At 43.1% G+C, this 15864-nt stretch overlaps 1 protein-coding gene across 5 annotated transcripts in view; it reads left to right on the forward strand.

Annotated features, from left to right (window-relative positions):
* Positions 1–15864, forward strand: part of PPP2R2B (protein phosphatase 2 regulatory subunit Bbeta) — a 459837-nt gene that overhangs the window by 28280 nt on the left and 415693 nt on the right. Inside the window, exon 1 of one of the 5 annotated variants that reach the window (XM_082726031.1) lies at positions 1110–1487. The exons of 2 other annotated variants lie outside the window; for them this stretch is intronic. In XM_082726031.1, coding sequence (XP_082582157.1) covers positions 1409–1487 — 79 coding nt within the window. In that variant the 5' untranslated portion in view covers positions 1110–1408. Of the gene's footprint in view, positions 1–1109; positions 1488–11272; positions 11372–15864 lie in introns of those variants that run through there. 2 more of the 5 variants (XM_082726027.1, XM_082726029.1) reach the window with 2 other exon arrangements.

Here is a 15864-nt window from a genome sequence, read left to right on the forward strand (position 1 = left end):
GTCTTCCCATTTGTTTGTGTTGTCTTTAATTTCTTTTACAAGTGTCTTAAAATATTCAGAGTGCAGGTGTCTCACTCACCTTCTTAGTTAAATTGATTCCTAGGTATTTAATCCTTTTTAATGCAATTAGAGCAAGACATTTTATATTTTTACATTAAATCATATTTTAAAATTTGGTGTTAAATCTTATTTTTAAAAATCCCTCTCGGGGCAATATTGGTTTTCTTTTATAGACCATTGCATCATTTCCTTGTGTCTCCGAATGCAGCACAAAGGACAGTCACCTTTTCTCTAGCATAGACAATGGTGTCTTTGGCAGAACTTATCAATCCCAAACCGATACCTTGTGCTTGCCTTCTGGTAATAAGGTTTCCAAAATCATTATTATTTGATGGGTCAAAACCAAACCAGTTCCCCCATCCAAATTTATGTGGTGGTTCAAACTGTCTTCAATGAGGGGTATTCTCATTCCGTCTCTTCCTCTTGTGAAATCTGAATGTTTTGGTAAAGTCATGTAATTCTTAGATCGACTTACTTTTTCCATGCCATCAGGGCACACCAGTCGGTGAAGGGTCAGTTTCCTTGGGCTTAGCCTCCATTCTTGTGTTGTGGCTTTAAATTCTCACAGCAAATAACTCAGAACCAGGTTACTGCCTTGGTGTGACGGCTGGCAGGGAAAAAAAAAAAAAAAAAAAAAGCCTGTCGTGGAGCACAGAATCTGTCTGTGTTAGCCCTCTGTCACCGGCTACTCACCCCAGCTTTGGGCTTCACCTAAATGATAAATGGTCCTATTGTTTGCGCTTTCGTATTAAAAAACCATAGAGCTAAATCTAGATGAAGCAAGGACAGAGACCCATTTCATTGCACTGTACTTTAATATTCTTGAGACCCATGGCATTACGGGTGGCTCTTTTAACAGCCATCCCTCTCCAGGGTGGAACACTGTGCTGCCTTTGTTTCATCTGATCTTCCAGCTGAAGAAGAGATGGTCACTTATCCTCAGTGCTCCCCTATCCTGCTGGATTTCTCTTGCAGGAGGAGAAACTGACCACACGGGAAAAGGTAGAGGTTTCAGGCAGGGCATTTCAGCGTGTGTTTACAGGCAGGACTGACTTACTCAGCAAATCCTGCTCGGAGAAGCTGCAGCCAATGAAGAGGCTATATCCCGGCTTGCTTGGGGGCTTCTGAGTTTGAGCTGCATGCAGAAATGTAAGGCAGTGCTTCCTGGCGCTGATGGCAAAATGGGCCCCATCTCCAGTTATTCCTCGGGCTTCCCAGCTTTGCAGATCCAGGGGAGAACCTACATAAACATATGGTGATGTAGCCAGCTTTAAAGGCCAAGAGAATCCTTATGGATTCAGGAGACTGGTTTTTTATTTAGATTTTTATTTTTTATTTTTGTTGGAAGATGAAATGCTTCTCTCGTTACCTGCCTTACATCTTCAGACCTCCGAATACCATCCTCTCTTCCAGCTGCCACACGGAAGGTACAGACCAGAGAGGGAGAGTGTCTGGGTGGGTGGGAAAAAGTGGGCTGGTGTATGACTTCCCACAGGCTCTGCTGATACTGCTTTCTGTAGCTAGCAGATGACTGTCGTTCCTGGCAAAAGCTGGTATCTGACAGACTTAGATCTGCTTCTAAAATCAGTCTGTCTTCTGTAAGGAAAGGGACGTATTTTCTAAAGGGCAGGATAATATTGCAAAGGTGATCTCAAAGCTGATCTAGCCGAGTCAGAAAAAAAATCAGAAATAATTTGCCCGTTTCCCTTATTCCACTTCAGAAGCAAACAAGTAATTGGAACTCCTGTTAAGGAAGAACATTTTCAGTAGGTGCTGCCACATACCTTTATCCAAGCTCTCTGTTTTGTCACTGTCTGTTTAATATAACTTGGTGCATGCCCAAGAAAGCAATTAGCAAAATAGTATTAGCGTACTACATGACTGCGGGGTGTCGGTTGTCGGATTGTTTTGCTCGGAGTCTGGACTTGGGTTGCAGAGCAGGAAGACACTGTTGACTTTCAGCGCTCGCTGGAAATGGGGTTCGTGGGGGTCCTAAGTTAATGCCTTATAGCAAGGGTGAGCTGAGCCTCATACAAACAGTCCCCAGTCGCCGGTCCTTTTGGGGATCTCTGCTACCTTCTAACCTATCGCACTCTGCATCTGTGTGTGTGTGTGCGTGTGTACTTTCTGTGTGTGTGTGTGCATGCGTGTGTGTGTGTGTGTATGTATGTATGTGTGTGTGTGTACCTCGTCAACATTCTGGCAATCCGCCTTCATCCAAATGCTGCAGGTTTCAACGCTTCTGGAGCCAGTAGCCGGTTGTGCATATTCTGTGTGTGATTTGCCCATTTCTTTTGATCTGCTACATCCTTGAAAAAGAGCAGTTTCAAGAAAAGCGGCTGGCTGGCTGCTTTTCAGCCTGAGGCTTGCCCTATAAGCAGTACTGATTGAAGAGGGCTGGGGCAGTGAGAGGCTGCCTTTACCCTCTGTCCAGCCTCACTCTCTGGAATGGAGCTCGTGAGCAGCCTGTTGCGAAAACCCACCCTTGTTTCTCCTCCTCCTCAGAGTAGGAGCTGGGGATCGTGGGCTGTGTAGAGAAAACAAGGAGAGTGTTTATTAGTCTGGGAAGTGATTTTCAGTCATTGCCCCTGGAGAAAAGCAAGTAGAAGTTTGGGATAACCCTTGAATTGAGACCAAGGATGATATTTTTCACAGACCTTCGTATCTTAAGGATTTTTTTCCATTAGATATTTCCCTTAAAAGTTTTATTGGTGGCTATAGGAGATGACCCACTGAGAAGTCTTTCCTCTTACAGAGAGAAACTTAATAAGTCTTTATGTGCATTAGGGAGGGATAGGGAATGGCATGGATAGAAATCTCCAGGGAAACTTCCCATATACAAAAGACCTAAACTCATATAGGAAGATGCCTAGATGACTTTTCTATTTCTGATTGGTCCCCCGTCCTCTCCTCCTAGCTTAGATTTTGAGAACCCAAATACGTGGTCTGTTGCTGTTTTGTATATTAATCGAACTAAAGTTCCTACCTCATACAGACGACTACAACCCCCAAGAACTTTCTTGAAGTGTTTTTTAACCAAATTTAACTGTTGTGCTCCATCAAAATGGAAAGCCCGTTTCATTCCCATCAAAACAATTTCTAATTTGCTACCTATCGCCAGGTTTAGGGGGGTGGGGGGGGCAAGGAGACTTGTCTTTTAATCTGTTGTGACACTCATAGACAATGGGTAGGGATAATAACACGTGGCAGACATTAACTTTGTGAGTGAGGGGCCAGAGCTGAGTGGGGAAGGCTTGAGTTAAATACCAAGCAAGCAGGGCCAAGTCACTTAATTGCTCTATGCTCAATTTTACCTAAAAAATGGAAATAAAGAGACTTATTCGCAGGATATTGAGAATTCAGTGTGATCATTCTAGTTCTTTAGGAAGCTTGGTACATGATATTTTGCAGTCTCCTGTATTTTCTTAGGCTGTCAAGTTACCCTTTTTTATTACATTATCTTAAGTAATGAAGAGTTTCCTCAAACACATCGCAGTGTCCCTCAGGAACTAGTTACACTTACTTAGAATTTGTCTGAAGAGAAATGTATGTGAGAATGGATAGGAGTTTGAGGTTTTATATTGTTAGCTATTATGTTGCCCTGTAGTCTCTTCTAGAAAAGTTATGGTTGCAAAGTTCATATTTTATTTAAATGAAGAGGCAGAGAATGAATAATTGGTGTATATCCCTGGGAACATCAAATAAGTAGAAATACCCAAACCATCCCTTTAAGATTAATTCAAGAACAACTCCAAAAGCTTCACCAATTGCTGGGGCACCTGGGTGGCTCCATTGGTTGAACCCCCAACACTTGATTTGGGCTTAGGTTATCACTTCATGGGCGGTGGGGTTGAGCCTCATGTCTGGATTCTGCACTCAGCGTGGAGTCTGCTTGAGACTCTCTCTCCCTCTTCTCCTGTCCCTCACCCGGTTTGCGTGCTCACTCTCTCACTCTCAAATACATAAATGAACACAATCTTTAAAAAGAAAAAAGCTTCAGCAATTGCTGGGGTTCTTAGAGGGTGGAACCATTCTGGTTAAAAGACAGGTCTTCTGCCCAGCTTGTCTCGACATTGTTTTCTCAATACAGAAATATCATGGGCTTTGAATTTTAGCTTTGCCACTTGCCAACTGGGTGAGGTTGTAGTTATTTAGCCTCTCAGAGTTCAGTTTCCCATTTGCACAACATGGATGATGATACGTCATAGGGTGGCCACAAAGAAAGACATTCAGAATGCCACACATGGTGATAATCACAGTAGTAGCAATAATAGCAATAACAGTAATAATAACTGACCTTCACTTCTACTGCACTTACTGTGTCCCAGACATTATCTGAGTGGATGCTATAGTAATGCCTTCATAGGTAGAGTAAATCAACAATATGTGGCCACAGATAATAGTTTTTTTTCCTTCCTGCTCTCACTTTCAAAATATTAAAAAAAAAAAATTGTATTCCCTCCCTCAACCCCCACCCCCCAAACACAAAAATCCTTGCCTTGAAAACCTCTCAATGGTTTCCAATGGCCTAGCAGGCCCCATGTGTTCTGACCCCTGCCTGACTTTCCTGTTTGAGCACATGCCCTCTTGTCTGGTCTCCAACCACACACCGTTCTTGGTTCCGCAGGAATCTCCCTCCCACCATAGACTTTTGGGAAGCTTCTCCCTCCCCTAGCCCCATTCCTTGTTAATTCTGGCCTTGGACTCTCAGCTCAAGCCAAGAAGCCCTCCCTGGCCCTCGGGTCATGATGGTCATAGCTCTTAGAGAACCGGGCGGCTTCAGAGCACCTGTCCTAGTCTGTGAACCTGTTCTGTGAATGTCTGTCTTCCTGCTAGACTGAAAGGTTCATGGGAGCAGGACCCACATGTCGTTTTGCCCTCTATTATACCCCCAGCACTAGAACAATGCCAAGTACTTAATAGGCACTCAACAAATTTTTATTGAATGGAATGATGACAAATACCAAGGCTGCTGTGGGGACACATTTTTAAAACACAGGCAAAACACATTCTACAAAGCATTAGCTGCTACAGGAATGCAAGCTGTTTTAACCATTGCTGGTCGGGTGCTTTTCGTAGCCACACTTGAGGGGACTGGTTTTATGACCATGCTCTACTTTACCTTAAAATTAGAACATATGAAGGGGGAAAAGGCCAACTAAATAATGCTGGTGCACAAACAGGGCTTTGAGAGGACAGTTGGATTGTCTTTCCTTCTCTGTGGACCTCATTAGAAGGACACATCACTCCCTCCACCACGGTGGGGAAGCATTCATCCCGCGAACTGTTTCCAGGATTAGAGGCACAGAATCTCAATCACAAGTAAAAAAAAAAAAAAAAAAAAAAAAGCATTCCAGACAGGACACAGGACAGAGATAAGAGAACCAGTCAAGTATGAGGAGCCTTGCCTGATATTTTCCAGTGGACCTAATTTGGCACCCAACATGGGAGGGTCTTTTCTAGGCCCTTGAACAGATGAGCAGAGGTATTCTCTCTTCCTGAAGGGACCAGGGTCATGTGCCTTGCCCCGAGACATTTCCTTTCCCTGAGAATTCGCCCTCGTGTTTCCATGCTGTAAAACACTGCTCATCTCTTAAAAGTCAGCTCCAGTTGAGGCTTCCCAGGAAGACTTCCTCAAGAGCTCCAAAGGACGTGCTATTCTGAGTCATGCAAACCATAACAGTTGTGGGAAGAAGGCTCCAGAAGGAGAAGCCAAGCAGCACTACAAGAATCCCTGGCCGTGTGTGCCAGGCTGGGCCAGTATCGTCTCGTTTGCTGCTCACACAATCTCATCTCCGATGCTGCTCTCTCCATGTTACAGGGGAGGAAAGTGACACACACAGGCCGTACTTAGTAAACTCGCAGAGCTAAGACTCAAGTCCAAACTTTCAGAATCAGAAATCAGCGCTCTTAACCCACACCTGATGCATTTCCTCTGGAGTACCAGCATGAGAACAGCCTTTGGATTGGATGGCCCAGGTCTGTTCACATGTTTGTGTCCTGGTGGCCAGGAGAAGCGTGGGCACAGGAATTCTGCCATTTGTCTTTAGGCTCTGAGTCCTGGTTAGCACAGACCCTGACTGGGAGTAGATGGTCAAGGAATGCTTCATAAATAAAACACTGAATGGGAGAGTGACCAGTTTGCCCATGTATCGTTGGTTCTTCTTTGGGAGGAGGAACCCAGAAGCACAATGCCTTCCAGAGACCCCCAAAAGCAGGCTTACTGGAAGCCTGTACCCATGTTCAGAAAAATGCACATTTTTCTAACTCTTTATCATGTTGTAAATGATAATAGAATAATAACTAAGACATACAATGCTCATTATTTATTTGGCATAATTCCAACATATACATGTTTGTGGATGTAGGGACGGGTGTGTGTATTCCTCATCATAAACCTCTCTGAGGGAAAGTTGTTGTTATCCTCATTTTGTAAATGAGGAAACCAAGACACAGAGAAGTTAGGTAACTTCCCTAAAGTCACACAGCTGAGAAGTGCAAGGATTAGGATTAGAACCCATGCATTCTGGTTCTGAGGTTCATGCTACAACAGGATTCATTCTTCTCTTTTGTGCCTTTTTACGTATTTATGGAATTCTTGTTTTTCATATTTTTGGAATTCTCTTCTTAGCTCCTTCCACATATGTAGAACCAACCCACTCTTCAGGCCCACATCAAACACACTTCCACCCACAGCTTTCCCTGACTGTTCACTTTCTCAGCTGCATTTAAAGCCTTTCCCACACGTGCACTGTGATTCTCTTATAACATAGAGGTAATATTAGGCCACCTGACCAGGTTATTGTAAGGATTAAGTGAGACAGAATCTTACATTGCTTGACATGGCTTTAGATTAAAATATATAAATATGTAAAAATATATAAATATATAAAAATATATTTATGTATATATATTTTTTTTACATTTTCTACACAGTATCTGTTTTGTCCCTGCTTTCATCCAAGGCCAGCCCCATACTGGGGAGCTGGATCCTAGTCCTGACACCAACTCCAGCCCTTCATCCTGCACTTGTCCGCTGTCTGTACCTCATCACTAAGGCTTTTCTCTCTACAGGATTGCTGGTGTGGTCCCCCAACAAACTGTCAGTCACCCTGCTTTAAATACTCATCTCACAGTCCTGTATCCACCTCTAGCTACTGCCCATTCCCTACTCCTCTTTGCAGAAAAATGCCTTGAAAGAGTCATCTATACACAGTTGTCACCTCTCTTCCCGTCTCTCTGCCAAAGCTGCTCTTGGAGAGTCCCCCGTGGCCCCTCACTGATCTGGCCCATCGTTCTCAGCCAGGTTCCTCCTAAGGCAGCTCTCAAGCACCCTTGGCACAGGCAGTCACTGCTTCCTTCCCGAAAGGGTTCCTTGTCTCGGCCTCCTCTTCATTTCCTTCTCTGGCCATGGCCAGGCCGCAAACTTCTGCCTATTCCTCCTCCTCCTCTTGAGCCATAAACACACAAACCCAGGCCAGAGGCTTCTCCTTAACCTGCTCTTTCTCCTAGGTGGCCTCCACCAACCCGATGGTATGAGACATCGTCTTCTCAACCCATATCCGCAGCTCCGGCCTCTCACCCCAATTGCAGACCAGTGCCTTGAATGGCCTACCCAGCATTCCCGCTGGGATGCAATAGTGGCCTCCAAACCTGACTCCTCATTCCCCTTGAGAAAAACCTGCTTGTCCAACTTCTTCTCCAGCTTAAGGAACAAGAACTCCAGTTTCTTTGTTACTCCAGCCAGAAAACCTGGAGTCATTCTTTGTTTCTGTTGTTGTCTCATATCTTTCTTCAAGTTCTACAGTGAATCCTCTGGGTCTAACCTCTAAAAATATTCAGAATCCAATTACGTCTTATCAAATCTATCACTTGAATGTTTCTTTACCAGAGAGGCCTTTCCTGGCCTTCCTGCCTAAGATCTCTCTCTTTCTATCTCTCTATCTCTATTGCCCAAGCTCCGCCTCCCCCCAAATCTCTCTCTGTCTCTGTCTCTCTCTCTTACACACAGACACACACTCCCTAGTTACCTTTACACTGCTTTAGCCCTTCTCTTACTGGAAATGTCCTATACCCAGTTACTTATTTGTTGCCCTTCTTTTTGCCTTGTAGAATGTAAGCTACATAACAGCAGAGTCGGTCTCTGTTTCGTTCACTCCTATATATCTTCAACACCTAGAACAGTTTCTAGCACATAATAAGCACATAATAGATACTTGTTGATTGAATGAATGGGTGTATGAATGAAGGTTTATGTAACCTTTCAGTCATAAAGTAGGGAGAATGGACTCTTAAACCAGATGAACCTGAGTTCCAATCTCACACAGAAAATTACTCACTGGGTAACGTTCATTTACTTAACTGGTGTATTTCCTTCTCCAACAATAACATATCAGGGTATTGTTATGAAGGTGAAAAATTTTTTTTGCAATTTTATAAAAATGCCTTTTAGTATTCAGTGAATGAGACTTAACAGTATTTCTTCTGATTTTTTAAATTAAATTAAATTTTCTTTCAGTGTTCCAAGATTCATTGTTTATGCACCACACCCAGTGCTCATGCAGTACGTGCCCTCCTTAATACCCACCACCTTGCTCACAGAACCCCCCCATCCCCCTCCCCTCCCAAACCCTCAGTTTGTTTCTCAGACTCCACAGTCTGTCATGGTTTGTCTCCCCCTCCAGTTTCCCCCAAATCGCTTCTCTCCATCTCCCAATGTCCTCCATGTTATTCCTTATGCTCATAAGTGAAACTATATGACAATTGACTCTCTCTGTTTGACTTATTTCACTCAGCATATCTCCTCCAGTCCTATCCACGTTGATACAAAAGTTGGGTATTCATTCTTTCTGATGGAAGCATAATACTCCATTGTATATATGGACCATATCTTCTTTATTCATTCGTCTGTTGAAGGACATCTTGGCTCTTTCCACAGTTTGGCTACTATGGCCATTGCTGCTATGAACATTGGGGTACAGATGGCCCTTCTTTTTATTACATCTGTATCTTTGGGGTAAATACCCAGTAGTGCAATTGCAGTGTCATAGGGTAGCTCTATTTTTAATTTCTTAAGGAATCTCCACACTGTTTGCCAAAGTGGCTGCCCAACTTGCATTTGCACCAACAGTGTAAGAGGGTTCCCCTTTCTTCACATCCTCTCCAACACTAGTTGTTTACTAGTTGATTTTGGCCATTTTAACTGGTATAAGGTGGTATCTCAATGTGGTTTTGATTTCAGTCCCCTGATGGCTAATGATGATGAACATTTTTTCATGTATCTGTTAGCCGTCTCTATGTCCTCTTTGGAGAAGTGTCTGTTCATGCCTTCTGCCCATTTTTTGATGTGATATCTGTTTTGCATGTGTGAGTTAGAGGAGTTCTTTATAGATCTTGGATATCAGCCTTTTGTCTGTAGTGTCATTTGTGAATATTTTCTCCCATTCCTTGGGTTGCCTCTTTGTTTTGTTGACTATTTCCTTTGTTATAAAGAAGTTTTTTATCTTGACAAAGTCCCAAAAGTTCATTTTCACTTTTGTTTCCTTTGTCTTTGGAGACAGGTCTTGAAAGAAGTTGCTGTGACAATGTCAAAGAGGTTACTGCCTATGTTCTCCTCTAGGATTTTGATAGATTCCTGCCTCACTTTGAGGTCTTTTATCCATTTTGAGTTTATCTTTGTGTGCGGTATAAGAGAATGGTCAAGTTTCATTCTTCTATACATAGCTGTCCAATTTTCCCAGCACCATTTATTGAAGAGACTTTTTCCCACTGTATATTTTTTCCTGCTTTGTCGAAGATTATTTGCCTATAGAGTTGCAGGTCTACATCTGGGCTCTCTATTCTGTTCCACTGGTCTATGTGTGTATTTTTGTGCCAGTACCATGCTGTCTTGGTGATCACAGCTTTGTAGTAAAGCTTGAAATCAGGCAACATGATGCCCCCAGCTTTTTTTTTTTTCCCAACATTTCCTTAGCAATTCGGGGTCTCTTTTGGTTCCATACAAATTTTAGGATTGTTTGTCCCAGCTTTTTGAAAAATTCCAGTGGAATTTTGATCAGCATGGCATTGAAAGTATAGTTTGCTCTAGGCAGTATAGACATTTTAACAATGTTTATTCTTCCGATCCATGAGCATGGAATGCTCTTCCGTCTTTTTGTGCCTTCTTCAGTTTCTTTTGTAAGTGTTCTGTAGTTCCTCGAGTACAGATCCTTTACCTCTTTGGTTAGGTTTATTCTTGGGTATCTTAAGGTCCTTGATGCTATAGTGAATGGAATTGATTCTCTAATTTCCCTTTCTATATTTTCATTGTTAGTGTATAAGAAAGCAACTGATTTCTCTGTGCATTGATTCAAACACCTCAAAGTATAGGGATAGAGAGTACATTCCTCAACTTCATAAAATCTGTCTATGAAAAACCCACAACGAATATCATTCTTAATGGGGAAAAGCTGACAGCCTTCCTTTTGAAATCAGGAACACAACAAGGATGTCCACTCTCGCCACTGTTGTTCAACAACGTACTAGAAGTTCTACCAGCAGCAATCAGACAACAAAAAGAAAAGGTATTCAAATTGGCAAAGAAGTCAAAGTCTCTCTTTTGCAGATGACCTGAGACTTTATATGGAAAAACCAAAAGACTCCACCCCCAAACTGCTAGAACTCATATAGCAATTCAGTAATGTGGCAGCATACAGTATTTCTTCTGTATCCCCTACTGCACTTACCACAGGAATAGTCACATAAAGGTATTCGTAGTGCCATACGGATTGAATCATTTTTGCCTACTTACATAGCTAGCATTGGCGAGGGCTTGTAATTTGCCAGACCCTGTGCTAAATACTTTAGTCACCGCCTCTCATAAATCTCAGGAAAACATCATGATGTCTAGTTGTCCTTATTTTACAGATGAAGTAACCACAAAATGGTATGATAACTTAATGAAAGCCATATGGCAAATATGGAGTAGGTCAGAGTTTTGTACCCAGACTGTTAAATTCTAGAGCCCAGGTTCTTATCCGCTCCATAATATACTGGATTTTACAATACAATGCATAAATACAACATTTTAAACATTGTTCTCAGCACATGGAAATTTAAAAGATGTAAAGGACTCATCAGTATTTTAAGAAGTTACTGTCTGGTGGGGGAGAGGAAGGCATGCATACACAACTCTAACAAGGGATTTTTAACCTGATTAGGCATGAGAATCAACTGTGGCAAATGAACAGGGACATCTCCCCCATGTCCCAGATTAATGAATCAGATTACCTGGAAGGGAGCCCCAGGAATCCTAGTTTTAAAAGATCCTCAGGTAAATCTTTTCTTTTCTTTCTTTCTTTCTTTTTGGTTTTTTTCTTGTTTGTTTGTTTTTTGAAGATTTTTTATTTGTTTGACACGGGGAAGGGGAGAGAGAGAGAGCAAAAGCAGGGGAACAGGAGGCAGAGGGAGAGGGAGAAGCAGGCTCCTTGCTGAAACAGGGAGCCTGACGGGGGGCTCAATCCTAGGAGGCCAGCATCATGACCTGAGCAGAAGGCACTCACTTAACCGACTAAGCCACACAGGCACCCCTACCCTTGTGAATCCTATGAACAGTCAGAGCTGGCAACCTGAGTCTATGAGAAACAATGGTTAGGGCTGAGGAATATATTCGAAGGGAGGAGCTTTGGGAGAAAGAGATTGATCAGTTGTGGGTCCCTTTGAACTGACAGAGTAAGATCCTGCTGCTAAGAAGAGATCGCCTTTGGTTAAGGTGCCTGACGTCTGGCAGATAAGTGGCTGTCCTGGGAAGATTCAAGGTCAGTGTCACTCATTTACACATTCTGTGGAACTTCACTGAGCTTTTGTCTGCTCCATGGTAACTATGGATTTGCTTTAAGAGTGTCTATTTGGGTACCAGCTAAAATATTCAGTTTTAATAAAACTTATTCAGCCCAAGTCATTCAGTTTCTTGGGCTTTAGTTTTGTCCTCTTCATAAAGGAGAATAAAAATTATGCCCTTATTGAGGGGTTGCTTTAGTGAGTAAACATGATAATTCATACACAGCATACAGCGTGCTATCCAGTGCATATGAAAAGCTCAATGAGAGCTGTTACTCTGAATGGGATTCATATTAGTGGAGGCCTCAGAAGTCAGCTTTGCCCTGAGTAGTTTGATGCAATGCGCTGATGGAAAGAATCCTAGGCCAGTGGTCCAGAGACACGTATGTTCTGGTCTTCTCTAGACATTGATGTCCCTTGATAAACTGCCTAATCCTGCTGTGCCTCAGAGTCAAACTGCAACATAATAAAACATGGTAGCATTGGTGTGAGACTAAGTGACAGTGCTTTGTGAAGTACGTCCCCCTCTTGAGCTACCCATATTAAATCAGAAGCCCAGAATGGTAACTGATTTCTAGGAGTTCCTGATAAATTCGTAAGGAATTCAGCAGCTGATAAGAAATGTGGAGGACAGAGAATAATGTTGAGTAAAAGCCAACTGGGAGTCAGGCGCTCTCCAGGCCATTATTTTCATGGGGATATAATTATCACAATAATCGAGTATGCCAATAGGCACATTTTGCCAGTGAAGATCCTGGGAGAGGACTGGTAAGGTGAGCCATCCAGTTGGAACAGACGTGGGCTTTGGAATCAGTTAAATGAGAGTTCCAAATATGACTAAAGGTATTTATCCTCTGAGTCTCTGTTTTCTCAAGGGTAAAATAGAAGGAATTAGGTTTCCTTTTCAGGTCTATTGTAAGGACTAAAGACATTGAGTGAAGCGTGCCTGACAGCCACTGAGTAGAGATGGTCCCTGTACTTACTGTGACAGTTTCTTTGTTCCAAGCTGGTCTGAGGGCACATCATTGGTTCCTCTCACACCATCATGTTCTCATCCAAAGGGGGAAAAAAAAAAAAAAGTTCGGTTTTGAATTCTTTAGTTCTTTCAACCTTCATCACCTTTGCTGCTTGTGTGTCATGAACACTGGACAGCACGGTTCTGATGTGTGTTTGCGAATTCAGTTTGTCTTTAGTACTTGTGCCCCAAGGCAATTCCTTCCTTTGGACTCAGTTTTCTAAATTGAATAGAGAAATCACCAGTGGTGAAATCATCACCATCGTTAGAGAGACTGGCCCATTAGTTTTCTGAGTCATTGTTTCTTCCCTGGCAGATGGAGCTGGGAGAAAAGATGGGCCATGATGGCCAAAGCCTTTATCTTTCCAAGTAGCTGCAAAAGCACAATTAGTAGGTGAAGCAAACAAAAGGCAAATGGATACCTGACTTCAAAGATATGCATGAAAGGCTGCTCTGCACCCTATCTTTGACACATGGGAATGTCCCTTACCTAGAAATTGTAGGAGCAAATTGAATGGTCAGTGAACCTCCTTGCAAGAGAAATTAGTTGTTAATTCCAAAATTACAAGCATATGCATAAAGAGCCTCTCTTATAAATCAGAGATGGGCTAGGCAGTGGGTTCACAAGGGATAAACATACATATGGTTCCCACCCTACTGGAACACCGAATCATCAGGTTACTGTTAACTGTGACAAATGTACTTGTGGCAAGGACGGAGAGAGAGATGGTCTCACAGGGTTCTGGACTGCCCAGAAAGAGGAGGACATCTTCCCTGAAGAGCTGAGATCTGAAGGAGAAATACGACTTATATATAGGTGGAATGAGAGAGAATTTTCCAGGGAAAGGAGACCATGTTTGAGAGGCTCTGTTACCAGAGGGTCATTGGTGAATGTGAGATTCTTAAGGAAGGTCGGTGTGATAGGCACGTGGAGACCCAGCAATAGAACAGTGAAGAAATAGGTCCTAGAGTGGTGGGTTCTGCACACCTCTCTGATGGCAATTACAGCTTTGACTCAAAGAGCAACTGGAAATTACTGAAGGGTATGAATCTGGGGGTGGAAGAAAGTCCATATATGCAACATGAGAAGATTCATCTGACTGCTGGCAGACTAGAAGGGCTAAGCAGTGGGTGGATCCACCTCGGGGAGTCGGCCGCTAAAAGTCCCTGTCCTTGCATTTCAGGGGAATGGGTTGATGACAGTCTGTATGCCCCAGATTCCTTAAGGTGCATTTGGCATCTGAATCCAGTGCAGAAACCTGTCCATTGTCTTGACATCCAGCCCAAAAAAGTTTCTTCTCAATGAGCAGTGGCAGGAATATGCTATGCTCTGTTCTGAAGAGGCAGTAAACATTCCCAGCACTGAAAAATAGACCGAGTGTGCTCTGCCAGACACAACACTCGCGAAGCATGATATTTAGAAGGAAGAGAAAGTCTGTGTTGGGACCAAACCACTAAAGATGTTTTCATATCATGTTTGTTCAGCACAAAAATGGCTGCTCTATCAAAGCTTCTAAATAGAATAGTAATAGTACATCTGCCCAGCTGTGTATAATCATGTAGACACAGCAAGGTGACCTTCTCAGGAGAGGACCGACCAGAAGTCAGTCTCCTGGGCAAGTGTTAGGAAGCCCTGTTCTACCTTCGTTATTAATTCATTTTCTCATGGTCCTATACCCAAGATGGGGGAATGTCTAAGCATGTGGGTAAAAGCCTCCAATGTGAAAATACTGCAGGAAAGCAGCAGGTAGCACATTAACCAAAAAGGCGTGATAATGGCTGTCGGGAAACTGTGTGTTGGAGCCCTAAAGGAAATACAGTCCAATTAAAAAAAAAAGAAAAAGACAGTAAGCAAGGAAAACAAAGTCAGGCCCAACTCTTAGGCCACCTGTTTCCATCCCATTAGAAAGAATCCTAGAACACCTGTTTGGGAGCAGGCCTCTGAAACAGTCTGGCCTTCCTGGGATCCCTGAGTCTTGAACAGCACTTCTGACTCAGAGAACTGGAGAATTCACTTCCTGCCAAAGATGACCCTTTTGCTTCAGGACACTGCTGACTGTCTCTAGATCTTTAAGTTGAGCTGGACTCTGTTTCTTAGAATTGTTGCAGTCAGTTTCTTCTCAAATCACAAATCTGAGGTCTTTTCCTCATGATAGTTGTATTTTAGGAGGATGATTTTTGTACCGTGTGCAGGCTTAAGATTCCAATTTGCTATAAGTAGCCTCCTGACTTTACCTACAGTCATGGTCATAACATGGAGCTTTGAAGAGCTTTATCCTGTTCTAAGTGTTTTCGTGTATTAGCTCATTTAGTTGTAATAACAGCGAAGAGGAAACTTCTACTATGCCCATTTTACAGATACAGACACTGAGGTCAGAAAAGCAAATAACCTGCCCAAAGTCATTCAGTTAGCAAGCAGCAGAGAGGTAGGACCTGACCCCAGGTAGGCTGGCCCCAGAGCCTGTGGTGCAGGGAAAAGCACAGGCTTTGCTCCCACTGTCTCACCTTTGAATCCAAGTTCCAACACTTCCTGTGACCACTTGCTTCAGATTAAGCCTCCATTTCTTCATCCATGAGATGGGGAACCAGGACCCCTACCTCCATGCCATTGCAGGAGTACAGAAAATATTGTCTTCCTTGCCCACCCTGCCTTCACACGACAGGCTGATAGAATCAGTAAATGTGTGAATATGTGCATGAAGACTCTCTGGGGTCAGCCTTCCCTAGCAAAGCTTTCTTATTCTTTGCCCCAGTTCTCAAGTGAAATACCCATTTTAGGTGTCCTTCAGGCGGTCAGCCAGAAACAGGGCATCCCAGCATAAGATGGGAATGAAAACAAAATTATACTATAGCATCACCACAGATCATTGCTCCACTCCCCTCCCTCCCAGTCCAGACTCGAGAGCACTGGGCACCCTAGAGATAAAGTTGACATGCTCCAACAAAGTGGCCTTTCGGATTATGGAATGTCC

The sequence above is a fragment of the Mustela nivalis genome (assembly GCF_964662115.1).
Source record: "Mustela nivalis genome assembly, chromosome: 3".
Classification (NCBI taxonomy): Eukaryota; Metazoa; Chordata; class Mammalia; order Carnivora; family Mustelidae; genus Mustela; species Mustela nivalis.